Source organism: Hyalella azteca, unplaced genomic scaffold (genome assembly GCF_000764305.2).
Source record: "Hyalella azteca isolate HAZT.00-mixed unplaced genomic scaffold, Hazt_2.0.2 contig5918, whole genome shotgun sequence".
Lineage (NCBI taxonomy): Eukaryota > Metazoa > Arthropoda > Malacostraca > Amphipoda > Hyalellidae > Hyalella > Hyalella azteca.
In genome coordinates, this window is record NW_025936095.1 from 176,840 (window position 1) to 195,396 (window position 18,557).

The 18,557-nt window shown below is 42.2% G+C and overlaps 2 protein-coding genes across 2 annotated transcripts; both read left to right on the forward strand.

Annotated features, from left to right (window-relative positions):
- Positions 1-1,425: 1,425 nt before the first annotated feature.
- On the forward strand, positions 1,426-4,040 carry LOC125177942 (cilia- and flagella-associated protein 57-like). The gene is made up of 5 exons (XM_047880685.1): positions 1,426-1,685; positions 2,985-3,243; positions 3,417-3,605; positions 3,767-3,984; positions 4,025-4,040. Exons 1-5 carry the CDS (start codon positions 1,426-1,428, stop codon positions 4,038-4,040), a joined length of 942 nt encoding a protein of 313 aa, XP_047736641.1.
- Positions 4,041-5,185: 1,145 nt separating this feature from the next.
- On the forward strand, positions 5,186-14,322 carry LOC108670044 (cilia- and flagella-associated protein 57-like). Its single transcript, XM_047880686.1, has 11 exons — positions 5,186-5,275; positions 7,043-7,210; positions 9,610-9,811; positions 9,997-10,098; positions 10,239-10,456; positions 10,921-11,025; positions 11,827-11,937; positions 12,700-12,873; positions 13,183-13,359; positions 13,667-13,882; positions 14,236-14,322. Exons 1-11 carry the CDS (start codon positions 5,186-5,188, stop codon positions 14,320-14,322), a joined length of 1,650 nt encoding a protein of 549 aa, XP_047736642.1.
- Positions 14,323-18,557: the final 4,235 nt, after the last annotated feature.

Consider the following 18,557-nt stretch of genomic DNA (forward strand, 5'->3'; position numbering starts at 1 on the left):
TACCATGCACTCATGAATCAGAATTCTTGCGGTTGGTATTTAGAAATTCGAATTTGAAGAATTATTGAACTCCTGATCGCTCTTGCGAGTTCCTAGATGCAGAAGCAATGAAGTTGTTGTTTGTCGCTGTCGTGCGTCCGAACCTAGAGTTTGGAAACGCCGTATGGTCACCGAAACATGATAAAGACGAGAATTTAGCAGTGTTCAGAGACGTGCAACAAGGATAATTCCAGGCTTGAAGTGCAAGTCCTATGAAGAAATATTAAAGATTATGAAACTTCCAAGCCTTTGTGTTTGGTGTACGTGGTGACCTTTTTAAGTATACAAGTATACTCATGGTTTATACAAGGTCCTATGGAGGGATTGCTAGAATTTGAAAAAAGAGGCAACACCAAGGGCCACGGATATAATCTAAAAAACTGCGCAGCAACTTCTCCACGCGACAAAATTTCTTCTCGCTTCGAGTCACCGGCATGTGGAACAGCCCCCATGCATGATCACATCGATGACGCTCAGAGTATGAACGCGTTCAAGAACAGACTAGATGAAGCTATAGAGAAATATATGCTCACACTTGAAATTCCTAGCACCATATCGAAACCGGTAGAAGCCTAGTAGCTATTATAAACTATCGTCAGTTATGAAAAGATCCGGTCAAACCACCTGTTTTTAGATCTCCTGCATGTGAACAAGTCGCGAAAAGTACATGAATCTGCGACGGGCCACATCAGGCCCATTCTTCAGCGCCGAAATCACTATGATATAATATGATATTTATGTCATGCATTGGGCTAGACATAACCAAGTAAATTTTGCAGTCATCAAACATTGATAATTAAATGGTAATATTCACAAACACATAGTATCGATTTAATTATTGATTAGTACCCTTTTGATTTGGCTGCAGGCTAATTGCGGTCCCTGAGTCTAATTCGAGTTGACAACCATGAATTTAAACAGTTCATTAGGTTAAGCCTTCCTATGAAATTTGATCCATTATAAATTATAAATGAAGGAGTTGATAGAACTTTATTTTCTTATCTGCTTCGTGTTGATACAGGCGGAGCACCGTTGCCATGGATGCAACGGTGACGCTATTGCCATGGGAACGTTTAGTTGGGTCAGAAGGTTCGGCCGCATAGGTTGACCTTTTGGCTAGAATATTGTGTCAAAACTCGTGTATTATTGATATTGAAGTCTTGCTAAATAAAATTAATTTGTGTTATGTTCATTAAGTAGTCTGCTCTGAAATGATCCAAGCGACGTGGTTCACTCAGTGATGATCTATTTAGTAGTTATTGTCAAAAGACGACATATCAATCCCTCAAAAAGTAAAATTTGGAAGGTAATAGGTAAAATTTTGCAACATCTCTCAGATTTTCGGTACTAGCCTGTCGCAATCTGGGTATTTTCCCAAACTGTAAGATGGCTGCGTTGCCGAGTGAAAGACAAACGTCATCAGAGGGAGCGTCGCGAGGATCGGGAGAGGTGGAGGACGTGTATCCTAAGCACGTGTTCGGTCTAAGGAAGGATGTGCGTGATGCCGTCGTTCATCTGGATAGCAAAACTGTGATGTACCCAGCGGGGGCTTTCCTGGTGGCCCACAACACCGAGACACACGAGCAAACTCTGACGGCGCTGCACAGCCGTGATGTCCCCACGGCTATGGCCATGTCGTCCCGGAGGTGAGAAGTTCTGAGCATCCGCCGCAAAGTTGATCTTCCAGTGCAATATTATGTCCCTTGTTTGTGATAGTATTCTTATCTGGAGTTTGAAATTATCTTAGTTTTGTAAACAAAATTAAATACTTCAAATTTTAAACTCATGATATTGTTTACTGAAAAGTAGTACATTTTTCAAAATTTCTCATTGTAATCACTTTACGGGCAATTAATGGATAAGATTTAAGCAGATGACATCTTGAGGCTAAAAGCTACCTGACATGTAAAGAAATTGACAGAAAATTATTATGAGTACAAGTTCTTCAGCACTTGGTAATGTACTATCAAACCTGGGGCCATACTTTTAAAACTTGCTAAGTGAACGTAAGTACTTACGCTCTATTTTCTTGTCTATGATTGGTGGATTTGGCTTGAAAGGCCGTCAATGATTGGCTGACGAACTTACGATCTCGTAACTTTTTTTGAAAGTATGGGCTCTGGTCTTGCGGCTAGTAATTTGATTTGAATTCATTAACTTGTGGGCTATTATTGCAAGCTGTGACGAGCCCTATGGAAATTCTGATCATATACACCTTTCGATTTAGTTTCTTTCTGCGAGTTATCAATAATCTGTAGGTTCTATGTTTACACAATTATAGTTTGTTTAATACATAATGACTATTTGTCAATATTAAATAATTTAAATCTCCACTGACTAATCTTTTATTGGCGTAACAGGACTTGAGAATGCATTAAAAGGAGTCTGAAATGGTGTCTTCTAAGATGTTGTGAACGTATTACGGTTGCTCTTTGCTTCTAAATTGTTATCAATCCATTTCTTCTTGCTTGATTCAGGAACCAGTTCCTTTAAGGCCCTTGGGAGCCTTTCCAAAGTAAACGCGTATAAACACAAATAAAACATGTCGCAATTCATTTGATGCCCGAATGAAAAATGAAAAGTATCGTGAAAAGTAATGATAAGTATCGTGACAAGTAATGATAAGTATCGTGACAATAAATGATAAGTATCGTGACAAGTAATGATAAGTATCGTGACAAGTTATAAAACAATGGCACAGCGTTCCTTAAATAGTCGCTAAATCTAGTTTCATGGCCTATTTTCTCGAGGTGAATTTCAATATAAATTTATGGATGCGGCTCACTGCTTCGCGCTAACAGAATATTGTCCAACTATCGACCCCTTGTCCTTATATCAACTATCCAAACATCTGGCAAATATGTCAACTTCTTATATAAACACCTTACCCTCATGTCAACATCTTAACCTCATGTCAACATCAACCCTCATGTCAACACCCCCAGGCAGTACCTGGCCCTGTGCCTCGCTGGTGCAGCTCAGGACCCCAGCGGCGACTACATCAGGACTGAAGGGGAGCTGCCCGCCGTCGCCGTCTACGACCTCAAGTGCGACCCCATCAGGAAGGTCCGCGCCCTGGTGTGCGGCGACGTGGCGAGCCACGAGTTCGTGTCTGCCGCCTTCAGCGCCGACGAGAAAGTCGTGGCCGTGCAGGGGGGGCAGCCTGACTACACGCTGGTGCTCTTCGTCATAGAGAAGAGTAAGGTGAGAGTGCGTCGTCACGCTGAGTCATAGAGAAGAGTAAGGTGAGAGTGATTCGCATCACTTGATTGGAGTTTTCATTTATATTTGATGCATCATTGTCTCAAAATATATATTTTGCTTTTCCAAAAATCTAAAACAGACCCGTTGACTGTACCTATGATGTGTGGCACAAGGTGCTCTCTATCCTGCGCCTGGGTGACACACCTGGCCTGCTAAGTGTGTCAAGCGTAGCGTTCCACCCCGAGGACGTGGGCGTGCTGGCCGTGGTGGGCAGAAAAGCCCTGCGCTTCCTGCGCCTACACGACAAGCTCCTGAAGGCGTACGGCTACCAAGCAGGACTACAACACATGTGCTGCACCGCCGTAAGTCGGCTGACATCGTAACAATCTCTTAAAACCGAAGTTTTTATCAGCATTGACTTAAATAAGTCAATAAATAATTTCGGCCTTAATATTTCTATTTTCTTAATTATAATGAATAATTTCGGCCGTAATATTTCTGCTGATATATAAATATGTTTCAGGTATGGGCGGACCACTACACTTTGCTTGTGGGCACAGAGGAAGGGACCATTCTGCTCATGGAGGAGGGCGAGCTCAAAACTACCATCGTCATTGATGACACGCATGCTGCGTCAGGGTTAGTCTTGCCTCCATGCATCGTCATTGACGACACGCAGGCTGCGTCAGGGATAGTCTTGCCTCCATGCATCGTCATTGACGACACGCAGGCTGCGTCAGGGTTAGTCTTGCCTCCATGCATCGTCATTGACGACACGCAGGCTGCGTCAGGGTTAGTCTTGCCTCCATGCATCGTCATTGACGACACGCAGGCTGCGTCAGGGTTAGTCTTGCCTCCATGCATCGTCATTGATGACACGCATGCGTCAGGGTACTTCTGGCTACCATGTGATCGATTTACATTTTATGCGGCTTTGAGTCCTTTTATTCGTAGTGTTTTATCGCTGATGCTTGTACTTCCACAGAATATCAACGCCTATACTGAATAATAATTCAGACAACTCTGATCAAAAATTCCGACGCATTGCTGGTTTATGTGCCAGTGTTTTTTTCTCTACCAATCCCACATTATTGAAAGCACCGACTATACTTGAGGTGATACTCCGAGTTCACTTTACGTTGGCTTCTTATACTGTTAAGCTCATACTGACGGGATTGACAGTCCCGTCACTTAGCACCAGCTGTCACTCATGGCATAACTAATCCTTCAGTAGATATGCTCATACACAAAAATATTTTAAAACGCAGCATGACTGTGTGTAGCGGTTATATTACGTCGTATACATGATACGATGCTTCAAACGATAAAGTAACCACAAAGAATAGGCATTTCTTCGACATGAAAAGGTTTGTGAAGTCCTATAAAAAATATCAAGTGTAATTTAAGGCACAACAATTTAAAATATAGTTTCAAAAAGTTCAAATAAATGTATAGTCGTTTAACATATAAACATGTATGAGTTATAATTGCCTGTCTACTTTCATTAGCTGGTTATTATTTGTTAATCGTTACTTAGGGACTGGTAACACAGGTATATATAGTTTTTCCGTTTCAGGTGGAGTTTCATCTATATTAGCTGCCGATCTTCCATTATTGCACGCCATATATAACCAATCGCCTGGAGAAAAAAAATATATTTTTTGTATTATTGCCCTCACGATCATTACTTTTCAAATGAAAGTTTTCTCTTTTCATTACGATGATACATACAAGTGATTAATTTAACTCTCGGCTGACCCATTGTTTATATTCTCAATTTATCGTATTAATTTTTCCTTATTTTCTTTAACTATACAGGAAGAAACAGAAGGGGAATGCTCAGCCCCCCAACAAGAAACGCACGGCATCACAGGAGCAGCCGCCCCCCGCGGACGAGGTGGGGGGCAGCGCCCCCTGCCACAGACGCGTCACGAGCATCGTCATGTTCAACGGCAGCTTCGCCTGCGCCTGCGGCCCTGACAAAATTTTCCTCTTCCAGAGAAGTGAAAATATTCATGAGTTTTACCTGCAGGTGAGCGACTGAACATAAATACTGCTAATAAATTAAATTTTTACTCCGTTTTTAAACTAAAATGTATCTAAATTAAGAGAGCCATATTTTCCGTTTGCTGCAAGTAAGCTTAGAGTCACTTATGTGTCACGAAAACGAGAATTCTTGCGTATTGACTTTATATGCGAACCTTACGTAAATAATTGTCAAGTTCAGCAGTGCCTGCAGCATCCCACAGTTTTTTTTCGAATCTGATGATTAGCCTCGCATGTTTCACTTTCCTTCGAAACCGAATATTATGACCTTTACCCCTGAAATAATACAAAAACAGTTCGCTTTTAAAAGGAGGTATTCAGACAGACGTTAACAACGCATGGATCACGCATGTTAATTATATGCACTTATTTGCATGCGTTGCTTCTGCCAAGCATCGAATGGTAGCAAGATGATGTTGGCCCAGATGAATAGTTAATGGAAACTAATTCCGCATGGTAATCAATTATGTTAAGTAATCATTTGCACGTGCGCGCGAGTTTGCGTGTGCGTGTGAACACATCGTACAATTTTGCGTACGTACTCCGTAGGTCCCCCAACCACAGCTGCCCACGGACTCCCCACGTCTGAGGCACTTGGGACTAAGGGTTTAAGCTAGGGAATATAGGAAGTCCTTTATCATTTACAGCTTTTCCTCGAATCATAACCTTAAAATATTTCATGTACGAATTAATTCATACACGAACTAATTCATTCACGAATAATTCATGCAAGTTAAACTATTATTAAGAATGAGAGCAATGGATTTGAGAATTAATGTTTTTCCTGAGTTAACCGCAACATATATCACCACTGCATGGGAGGTGAGGGGATGGGTGAGTGAGGGGGTGAGTGAACCTCGTCGCCTCGCTGGCCTCTCTCTGCTTGTCTGATTCATAACTGCAATCTTTCTACCTATATAATAGTCGTGACCTGCGTACTCATTTGTACAGAGATGAGAGCAGAAAATATTCGCACCAAATTGTTTCGTTTGTCATAAAATTTTATTGGTGAAGCAGTCGGAGCTTTAATGTAAATAATAATCGCCACAATTTTTGCACATTACTGTTGACGCTGCGTGACTTTTGTGCATTTCGATTGACATGAAATTGTGGTATTTATGTTCAACCAATCTTTAAACGTGCTTTTATGAATCAGCCTAAATCAGCTTGCTTGTGCTGTCACGATACAGCATTGCTGTAAATTATGAACACGTATTTCGAATAAGAGTTATCAGTAAGAAAAAACCAATTTGATAATAAAGTAAAATTTATCAATTCCTGTATAAATCCTAAAAATAAATAAGTATGCAAAATTTTCTAGCAAATCGTTCGATAATTAAAAACGTTAATTTTTATTTATGTTTAGCTTACACAATAATGCAAACAAAATAGAGGTAAAGTTCTTCTCAAGAACAAGAAGGGACTAGTGACAGTATGCACGATTTTGTGGGAGTGGAGGTTGGGAAGTGTGCAGCCTGACGTAGGATGCGGACGGCCCGACGTTATAGAAGGAAGCTCGGACGAGAAATTTCACTGCGTGGGGCCGTTTGGGTTTGATGCTGCGTTCTGCGATCGCTCCTCTAGACTTTTAAGGGCTTTCCTGAAAAGCAGGCGTAACGTTTTTGTGTTTATAATAATTATTCTTGGAAAGAGTATCATTTGTATTATAGCTCAAATGCTGCAAATTGCAGCAAGCTAACTGAGAAAGTCGACTTTTTGTGTAGAATTTAAACTTTTAAAATTGTACCCTCAGCGGCAAATGCTGCTTTTGTGCGAGCCCAGCCCGGCGTCACTGGTGAGCGGACGCGGCCAGCACACCGTCACCAGCCTCTCCGCCGACCCCTCCGGCACTACCTTGGTCCTCTCGACGCACTCGGGGCAGATCTTCACCAACGCCATACCTGCTCTCGATGATAGCCTCGTAAGTTTTATCATCCACTCTCAGAAAAAATAAGGGGTCATATCGTCTATAACAGTGGTTCCCAAAGTGGGCGATGGAAAGATTTTGGGGGCGGTAAAGAAGTAGAAGGTGATAGGGGGGCGATAGGGGGACGACAGTCCGAAGTCGCAGTCAGATGTTCGAACGTTTGTTTGACGGTTTGTACACAACACGTGCAGCACATGACTCCCAGCGATGGTTTTTTCACCCAGATCTGTTTTTGGCGCATTTTCTCACTTATGGAAAACTGTCCGTCCGTGACTTCACGTTTTCGTCGACGAGAAAATGCGCTCGCTGTCACTCAATGCAGCGAATACGGCGTTATATTTTTTACCCTCTCCTGGGTTTACGTCTCCGACAAATTAACAGCCGGACTCGCGGTCGGTCTCACGACCAATTTCCATATTCAATGATCAAGGAATATCTCTCAAACTAATGAACTTAACTCGATGAAACGTGGTGCACGTATTCATTAGGACCTAATGGTACGGTAATGTAAAGCTCGTGAAAAATTTTTGAATTTTGCCTTCAATTTTTTTGCCATACTTATATGGCAATACGGGCCGAAATTCACAGTGATCGAGAAATTTCTTCCAAACTACTGAACAGTTTCGAACGAAATTTTGAATTGACAGTCCTAAGTATCGAACGGTTATGTTTAGCTCGTGAAAAATTTTTCGCTTGTGCCCTCGTTCGCGAGTTTCATTCGTGATTTAAACAGCAATACGTGCTTAACTTCGCAGTAATCAAGAAATTCCTTCCAAACTAGTGAACAGATTTGAATGAAATTCAGTATTTTAATACCTAACCTCAGCAACGGTGATGCTTAGCTCGTTACAATTTTTTCGTTTTGCCTTCGTTTGCGAGTTATACGGCTATACGTAAACGGCTCTTGGTTAAACCAGTCGGTAGAAAAGCCGGTCGTTCATCCTATATCTGTATAACTTTCGAACGAAAGCGAATATGGAAGTGTGAAATCAAGAATGACTGTGAAATGAAAAAAAAAAATCTCGCAAACGACATTATAATCAAAAAATTTTTTTAATCTAAAAAACACCATTTGGTAGTTATGAGAACCGTACATTCCCTACTTCAATTACCGTATATTCCCTCCGCCCAAATCCCTCCTCTACAATAATCAAATAATACGCAAGTCTACACTCGAATTGCGTCTCAATTTTCTGATCATTTCATAGAAAATGACCACTCCTGTACATTCAAAATTTCGTTCAAATCTGTTCGGTAGTTTGGAAGAAATTCTTTGATCACTGCGAATTTGTATCGCGATATAACTCACGAATGAAGGTGATATTTAAAATTTTTCGCAAGCTAAACATCACCGTCAAGTTCTGATGAATACATGTTACAAGTTTTATTGAGCTGAGTTCATTAGTTTGGGTGATATAACTTGATAATTGAATTTGGAGATAGGTCGTGAGATCGGCCACGAGTCCGGCCGTAAATTTGCCCGAGAAGTCCTAGGTTTCTAGTGTTGAAACAGTTGAAACGGCTGAAAAACATATTGGGTCACTAGAAGGGGTTCTATTTGTGAAATACACATTTGTGTTTAACCTTTATCTTTTAAAATTACAGCGTGCTAAATTTTATAGAAAGAGGCGCATGATTTTATATGTGTCTGTGGGGGGCGCCAGCCTGAAAAAGTTTGGGAACCACTGGTCTATTAAGTAGACACACAGCCTGCATATAGCACTGATACGTTATTTTTCTTAGTCAAACAAGATCGAGATGATCCTTACAAGGCAAAAAGTAGATCGACATTTGGACAAGTATAACTCATTTTTCTGAGTGGCGAATCGGGAAACATAGGAGTTAAATTAATCGCTGATGCCATCTTTTATTAATAAATGAATGATAATGGTAATGATATACCTGGATTTTCCATGATGCTCATGAGATTATGCGAGTCACAAATCACTGTTACTACAGGACAAAACAAAAGCACGAAGAGCGAGCCTTAGTTCATGTTAACTCCTTGTTTTGACCTGCTTTTATTATATTAAAGCGGTGTCAGCGCTGATTAGACATTTAGACCTGTCGGCGATTCTGAGCATCGCAGAACATCCGCAGTTGTTGCTGTCTCAAACACGCAATTCGCTGATCCAATTTAACGTTTCTTAACAGCTAGGCCACCTTACCGATTTGACCAAAACTGTCGTAGGAAGCTGGGATCGAACCCGCACCTCTCTGCTCCAATCTTGGGACTTCGAACTGTAACAAAAATCCGCCCTGTTTTCACACTTGCACATCTTCTGCATCACACTATTTTGCATGATGTCATCAGCACTGAAGCGGAAATGAAAATCACCTCTGTCAACTAATTAATTTCAAAGAATTTTGACACAGTGAAGTTCCTTTTGCAGGTCACATCTTCAGTATTCCGCCCCCTGCACACTCACCACCACGTAGGGGCTGTGATTTCGGCCGACGTGTGTCAATGGAAGACCTACTGCGCCACCATCGGGCGTGACAGGACCTTCCTACTGTGGGACTACAGCCTGCAGGAACTACTCTTGCAGGAGACCTTCAAGGAAGACCTGTACAGCGTCGCCCTGCATCCCACTGGTAAATTTGTTCATTTAATACAGGAAACCTGTGATATTGAACAGGCCTGTCACTAGTAGAACACTGAGCACCTGTGGAAAGTAGCGGGTCACTGAGCGCGTATTGGGCATGAGCAGGTCACCAGTGCAACTATAGGCACATACGGTGCGTAAATAAATCACTGAGCTGTTGGGGTGAGTGTGCAGGTCTACACGCCGCGGTGTCACTTACGGACAGCGTGCGGCTGTACCACGTCATGATGGCGGGACTGCAGCAGTATTGGGAGGTGCTGCTTGGGCAGGTCACTAGTACACATCACGTGTGCAGGTCTGCACGCGGCCGTGTCACTAACGGACAGCGTGCGGCTGTACCACGTCATGATGGCGGGACTGCAGCAGTATTGGGAGGTGCTGCTTGGGCAAGTCACTAGTACACATCACGTGTGCAGGTCTGCACGCGGCCGTGTCACTAACAGACAGCGTGCGGCTGTACCACGTCATGATGGGGGGACTGCAGCAGTATTGGGAGGTGCGCGTACGGCGCTGCGGCAGCTGCAGCTTCAGCCACGGCGGGCAGTACCTGGCGGCGGCGGACGGCAGCGTCGTGACTGTGGTGCACACCATAGCGCTCAGGCGGCACCTCGCGCTCAAAGGACATGCCGGCAAGGTACTACTAATTTATGAAGATTTTCTTATTTAGATTTAATTATTAGTATTAAGGTAATAAGATTAAAATAAAAAGATTAGGTTTTTGAGATTAAGATGTTAAGATTAAATTTTTATTAATAAGTTATTAGGACTTTTTATTATTATTTATGAGAGTGTAACATTTTTATTATAAAATACTTCAACAGAGTCTCTGTTAATCATCTTCATGTTTATTTATGGGACATTCGTACCAATGGCCGCAAACGTTACGTCCAAACGCAAACGTCCTGAAGTCTCTTGAAATAAAATTTCTTACGCTCTTTTCAACTCTCTTTGCTAAATAGTTTACCAGTCATACAGGCGCATGGAAAGCAACAAGTCTGAAAATGTAATATTTTCATTAGAAGCTCGTGTTTATTTTACCGCGAATTTTTATTATTCAGCGTAAGTTAAAGAATGAACAATTAATATGGCTGGTGGTAGATCCAGTGTGTAGGATGGCACCCCGGCGACCACCAGGTCTTCGCTACAGCTGCTGAGGGCGTCGTGCTCGCCTGGGACGTGGCTACGGGCACCACCGCTCTCCAGGTAGCTCAAGTATATAATTAATTCATGAATGCAATGAACGTGCACTAAGATAGCTGAGTTATGTAGTCCAAAAAATGACTGATTTTTTCACCAAGAGCACAAACTGGGAGAGGACGCAGCATTGATAGACTGCCCCATTACCGAGCCAAACTGCGTCAGGATGACCCACAATGGGGAAAATAGGAGATGGTTATTTGGAGAAAGTTTAACAAATTTCTCTAAGTGTGGCATGGCTTATCAAAGAACTTTTCTAAATGCAGCCACTGAAATTTCATCAAAAAAGTTCATTAATAATGTCTCGATGCCGCAGTCTGAATGTTTTGCGTCTTTCAGACATTAGGTTCTTCCTTCATGCATATGCAATCAATTTGTTGTTCAGTTATCCCTGTGTAAGTCTGCGCCGTGCCTCCAAAAATGCCCGTAAGTTCTTTATTCCTTGAGCAGGTGAGAAACAATGAGAGGCTGAGAAACAATTCGTTATAAAAGGATGGAAAAATGTGATAGTAGAAGCAACTGGAAACGAATTACCAAAAATCCGTGCCTAATTATCGCCCTTCATTTCAATCATTATCGAACTTCTTGTTCCTGTAGATATCTCAATTTTCCATGCATGCTGCAATGTTTGAAGCAGATTTTTTCTCAATTATTACTAGGATAAAGTGCGCCCAACTGATCAAAAATATCTTTAGAATCTATAGACCTTCATTCCATGACAAACGGCATAATATTTTCATTGAAGGCATTTCCATCCAAGAAATTTAAATGTATATAGCATTTTATACCGCAGCCTTTCACGTGCAGCTGCAGACGGCTCAGGGCTGTCAATATTTCAAGACGTTCCTCTCACTGGACAGCAAAGCCAGCCTCATCGCTGGCAGCTCGTCTCACCTCGTCGAGGTCTCAGGTGGCCAGGTGAGACATATGCTCAATAATAATGTAGATTTTCGCATTTTTCAGTGCAATAGTTAACGGTTGTAAAATTGAAACTAAGTCCATCAACCGGGAGGTTATTGAACATTCATCGTAAACTTCACAAAATCAAACTTCTTGCATCCATTTTCTGACAAACCGACCGGTGATATATGTTTTCAGAGCTTTAGTTTCCTGCTCAGATTTATTAATAAATATCGATGAGAGCTGATAAATAACTCGCATGAGCTGATGTTGATTGCAATTGTAAAATTAACGACAACTTTAAGCGTTGTTTAAAAAGGCCTATCAAGCGGAATATACCAGCAGCTGGAACTTTAAAGCAACAGGTGAACTTTTATTACGAATGAAATCTACGTTCGGTATAACACGAGGTGCTTCAGTGGGTTTAACATGCTGTAGTTATTGCCCACACATACATATTTATTATTTATTTTAATCCGCGTAAATCAAGGTGCCAGTTCATTTATTTCATATATCTTCCCTACACCCATCAGTTCAGTTCATGCCTTTCCGAAATGGAGCACAACTTTACATCAAATACCCAAATATCAAAGCACTTTGTTTTATTCAAGTCTGCTTCGACAATTTTTGCTTCCTAAATGTGTTGACGCCACAAGTTAAGTTATAAGTTATAACACAAGTACGTTCGTAAGTTACTAAGTTATTTTACTCAGTAAACCTCAGAAAAAGACATTACAAGCGCGTAACGATCAAACCTAACGGAGTTTAATGCACTTGAAGTTGATGCAAGAAGAGGCAGTGGAGGACGTGAGTTGCGTGGGCGTGGCGCCCGTGAAGACGTTGCTGGCGCTGGGGCAGAGCTCGGGGGCGCTGCTGCTGACGCGGGCGCCCCGCAGCTTCGCGGCCGTGGGCCCCATGAGGTCCTCGCCCGCCCACGCAGGCCGGGTCACCGCGGTGTGTAGACTTTTCTGTACCATCTTCTGTATTGCATGGCCGCTGCCAAGTCGCAATAAAATCATTGTTATGACAAGCATTCGATCCAAGTTTTATAGTCGGTTACAGCAAACAACACAATAATTGTTCGCAGTAAAACCTCAAATGATTAACTTATGTATCTTATATGAAATATTCATTATTTTAATAGCAGAAACATGAGTCGCATTCCCGAAGTTAGTTGACATGAATTGAATAGTTATATTACTAGTAATTCTCAACGAAAATTAGTCTTGATATGAGTATTCAAACACATTATTGACCCATCAGATCTGCGTGACGAGGGACGAGGGTTGCCTTGTGACGTGCGGGGAGGACGGCGTCGTGGTCGTGTGGGGCGTGGCTGACGTGTCGCCCGACGCCCCAGGGGCGCTGGTGGCCAAGGAGCGTCTCCTCAACCTGCCTCCTCTGGCGCCTGAGATGCTCGTCACGCGGCAACAACTCGAGGTGAATTCCTTCCAGCCTGTAGAAATAAAATGAAGTGGTTTAATACGTCTATTATATGGTGAAGTGGTTTACTACGTTCTATTACTAGAATATAATTTTTAAATACGTTCATATAACAAATAGTGAATATGCCTCATATTGAGTAGATCATGTGTCTGCAACTCTGAGATTATCTATTTCAAGTCATCAATCATTTGAAATGAAGCGATTTAAGCTATACAGGTAAAAAGTTTGGTTACGAGAAAATTATTCTTATTGATAACCTCCTGATTTTTGTTAATCCTATAATCATCCCCCGCTAAATCAGACGACCGAACGCCAAGTGCGCGAGCTGAGCAACGAAGTGCAGTACCTGACGCGTGACAAGCGCCACCACCTGACGCTGCAGCAGCAGCAGCACGACGCCGCCTTCGCAGACCTCCAGCGGCAACACCTCCACCAGATACAAGAGCTTCAGCACCACCTAGAGGTTAGTGCTGCCCTACACCTCCACCAGATACAAGAGCTTCAGCACCACCTAGAGGTTAGTGCTGCCCTACACCTCCACCAGATACAGGAGCTTCAGCACCACCTAGAGGCTGTCTCTTATACACATCTAGATGTGTATAAGAGACAGCCACCTAGAGGTTAGTGCTGCCCTACACCTCCACCAGATACAAGAGCTTCAGCACCACCTAGAGGTTAGTGCTGCCCTACACCTCCACCAGATACAGGAGCTTCAGCACTACCTAGAGGTTAGTGCTGCCCTACACCTCCACCAGATACAAAAGCTTCAGCACCACCTAGAGGTTAGTGCTGCTCTACACCTCCACCAGATACAAGAGCTTCAGAACCACCTAGATCCTAGAGGTTAGTGCTGCCCTACACCTCCACCAGATACAAGAGCTTCAGAACCACCTAGAGGTTAGTGCTGCCCTACACCTCTACACTCTACACCTGCCCTACACCTTCAACACAACCTAGAGGTTAGCTGCTCTAGAAGTGAGAAATGGAAAAAAGCCAATTTGCCTAGCATGTCTCGTCAATAAACGAAACCCTAAAGGTGGATGTCAAACATTTTTATGTACGCTGTATATTTGGTGCAGCGTTTAACCGCGAAACGTCGCCTTTGGTTACTGTCTCGTCAGGTTGAAGTCAATAAAATGGATGAAAGGCTTGAACAGCGGATGTAAAGACAGTGAGTGTACATTATCAGAAGATTCTATATTTAATTTAGAGGCGTTGCATATTCGTGTTGAGCGAATTATGAAAATATTTTTGTAGCGTGAGAAGCATGAGCTGCAGAGGGCGATGGAGGAACATCAGAAGGCACTGGAGGATGAGAGGGCTAGCGGTTTGGCATCTCTAGAGCAGCAGGCGAAAGAGACGCGGCAGAAGCTCCTCTTCGAATACTCCAAGCAAGACAAACTCCAGCAGCAGCTTGCCGAACTCCAGCTCGAAATGGAGCAGTGAGACGTGGAAGAAATACCAGCCGTATCTAAACCATGATCTGATGCTAAAAAAATTCAAATTACAATTCGAAGAAAATTAAATTCTGTTTATTTCATCAAATTGCTCTTAATTTACGAAAAGCAAATACTTTGATATTTATTCAGGGTTAACATCCCCAGGAAAGTCGTTGCTGTCGAGCGGCAGACTCGAGCGGAGCTGGAAGAGAATGTGCGAATATTGCGAAAACGAGAGGCTGAACTGCTGCAGAAACTCAGCAAGGCAAGTATCTTACCAGTAGAAGCAAACCTGAGTAAAGGTAGTTGTCGTGCAATACAATGTGCAGTCTGTTGTGGTCATTAAGAGTACTTAAGGATACGCTATGCCCGCACTCGTAACTGCTCACTTAGAACACTCCGAAATATCCTAATGAATGTGTACGATACGGTATAAAATTAAGTGGATCGCATAAAAAGCAGTGCCTTCGAGTGCAAGTTTTAGGGCAATATTATATTGATCCTGCTCAGTTGGAGGAGGAGCGAAGTGAAGCTGCTAAGGAGCATGCTGAGGCGATGAGGCTGCAGGAGGCGGTGCAGGAGGCTGAGGTGGCAGGTGTGAGGCAGCAGCTGCTCGGCCTCCTGCAGGAGGAGAGGCAGACCAACGAACAGCTCAGGAAGCAGAAGGCGATCCTTGTGCAGCAAAATGATAAGTCAGTCCTTGATTTTCATCTTAATCTCAGCGTTGTATTTATTAATTGACTTCTCTCATCGTTTTTAGCATATTTTCGTTATTCCAAATGATATATCTGTAATTAAATTGGTTTCAATTGATATTTTTCTTATGGTATCTTCTCCCTTGTTCGTTTTCTAATCACTCTCCTGATTATTGCCAAAAAATTTGCTAATTATTCTCTAATATGAGATAACGTTCGTTTCTAGATTTAACTCGTATTAAATTATCGTATGCATTCTCCATGTAATTGAACTAGTACAACCATGCTGTCCAAAAAACGCTTGATTGATCATTCGCCACTTTTAATATCGTTTCAATTCCCATTTTTGCCTACTCAATAACAGACGATTATAACAGACGAAATCAGAAATATTCTGTGCCTTATTTTCAGAGGTGGCAGTAGCGCGCTACATGTAGAGGTAGCGGCGCTACATTTAAGCAATTGTAGCTGTAGCGGTAGCGCCCGCTACATATTTAAGTAGCGATACGAGGTTTTGCCGCTACAGCGCTACCGCCACATTTATAGATAAAGCCTTTAGATTTTACTTTAATAGTATTAATTATTATTTAAAAACCAGCACGATACACACATAATATAAATTACAGAATAAAACTACGAAAGATTCAGGTGTAATGTTGCCAACCTCAGCCTGTTACTAGTGTCAACATGTTAGTTGTTACTTGTTAATTAAGTAGTTATCAGTTACCACTTACAGGTATTTTTTCATGTTCCAGTTTGCTTACAGTTATTTTTACAGTGTTATTTTTATGTTTCACATTCCCTACATGGATGTCTACTTTAATCTACCAATCTCAAAAATAATCCACATATATATATATATAAAAATAAAAGACTGATTTTTTATATGTATATGTGGATAATTTTTGAGATTGGTAGATTAACGTAGACATCCATGAAGGGAAGGTAAAACATAAAAATAACTGTAACTTTTATTTACTGTATCTAACCCGTACTAGTTCGGTTAGATTAATTGCAATAAAGTTGCATTGATATGTTTTGAAAATTGTTTATCATCATTGAATGTTTATGAGTAAATCCCAATAGCAGAACAATAAATATTTAGATATTTCCAATAATTTTGGCCATTGTAGCGGCTAAGATTATAACATTTTACTGTAGCGGTAGCGGTAGCGCTCGCTACAATCTAGTAGGTGTAGCGGTAGCGGTAGCGCCCGCTACATTTAGAGCATGTAGCGGTAGCGGTAGCGGCCGCTGCATTTCAAAGTAGCGCTGCCCAGCTCTGCTTATTTTACTGTCGAAAGAGCATAATCTGGGTTAAATGTTTCACGATCAAAATGAAAATACCGACAAGATGTTAAACAGAAATATTCTTGGCAACTGTGGTTCTCACAATAGCAGCCTTTTTATTGGTTAATTTTCGCAGTGAACATCAATATTTCAAGGACGCTTAGTGTTTACGTATCACCATAACCCTGCCCCATCGCCAGACTTCAGAAGGAAAGCGCCCGATGTCTGAGCGAGTCGGCGGAGCACCAGCAGGAGAAGACGCGGCTGGAGGGCGTGGCTGAGGAGTACCGCAAGGAAGTGACACTCTTGCGCCAAGTGGTCGGCCAGAAGGATGCCACAATCTTGTCTAAGGCAAGCTGGTGCTGCCCGTGTTAAGCGACCATGTTTCGAATAACCATTTTCAATCCATTTTCATACTGGCAATTTCATTAGTCAAGTAAACAATATACAATTAATCACGTTCAGCTTTCTGGCGATGAGGAAAATTTAAGCCTAGATAACTGTCACTGCAAACGTTTTGACACAGTTACATCAAAAATTTTGTTTTTCTACTCCATACCTACTATATTCATAAAAATAGAGTAGGAATATTGAGCATAGTACTATATTAAGTATAGTACAATAAACTATAGTGCTCTATTGAATGCCGAATTAACTCAACGATAATGGTTAACGAGCAAGGCTGTTGTAGGCTCTCTGTTGAGATGGTTATCTATTGAGTGCCGAGTTAACTTCATGAGAATGCTTTAACGAGAAAGGCTGTTGTAGGTTCTCTATCGAGTGCCGAATTAACTCCACGCTAATGCTTAACAAGGAAGGCTGTTGTAGGCTCTCTATCGAGTGCCGAATTAACTCCACGCTAATGCTTAACAAGGAAGGCTGTTGTAGGCTCTCTATCGAGTGCCGAATTAACTCCACGATAATGCTCAACAAGGAAGGCTGTTGTAGGTTCTCTATCGAGTGCCGAATTAACTCCACGATAATGTTCAACAAGGAAGGCTGTTGTGTACAGGAGAAGGATATAAGCCGCGGGGCAGCGGCGCTGCAGCAGGCGGAGCAGCAGGTGGCGGAGGAGCGGGCGCGGGTGCGGGAGCTGCGGCTCCGCCTGGAGGCCGTCGATGAGGAGCTGCTGCAGAAGGACCTCCTCATCAAACAGGTGTCCGTGGCTCCTCCATTATGCTACATCAATTCATTTCAAATCATTTTTATCTCTTCTTTCTAGCCATAATTTAGTTTTAATTTTTAGTTCGTTATTTCTATACATTGAATTGCAAATCACCAATGGGTGGTGTTGTAAGATTGAAAGTTGTAATTCGTTGCAACCACATTTATGCATAAGTGAAGAGCTGACAGCATTACTTTGAAATGTAGCGGCCGCTACCTAAATGTAGCGGGCGCTACCGCTACCGCTACAATTGCTTAAATGTAATGCCGCTACCGCTACTGAAAATGTAGCGGCCGCTACCGCTACACGCTCTAAATGTAGCGGGCGCTACCGCTACCGCTACAATTGCTTAAATGAATGCCGCTACCGCTACTGAAAATGTAGCGGCCGCTACATGTAGCGCGCTACTGCCCACCTCTGGTAACAACTAACATGTTGACACTAGTAACAGGCTGACGTTGACAACATTACACCGAAATCTTTCGTACAGTTTTATTCTGTAATTTATATTATATATGTATCATGCTGGTTTTTAGATAATATTTAATACTATTAAGTAAAATCTAAAGGCTTTATATATAAATGCAGCGGTAGCGCTGTAGA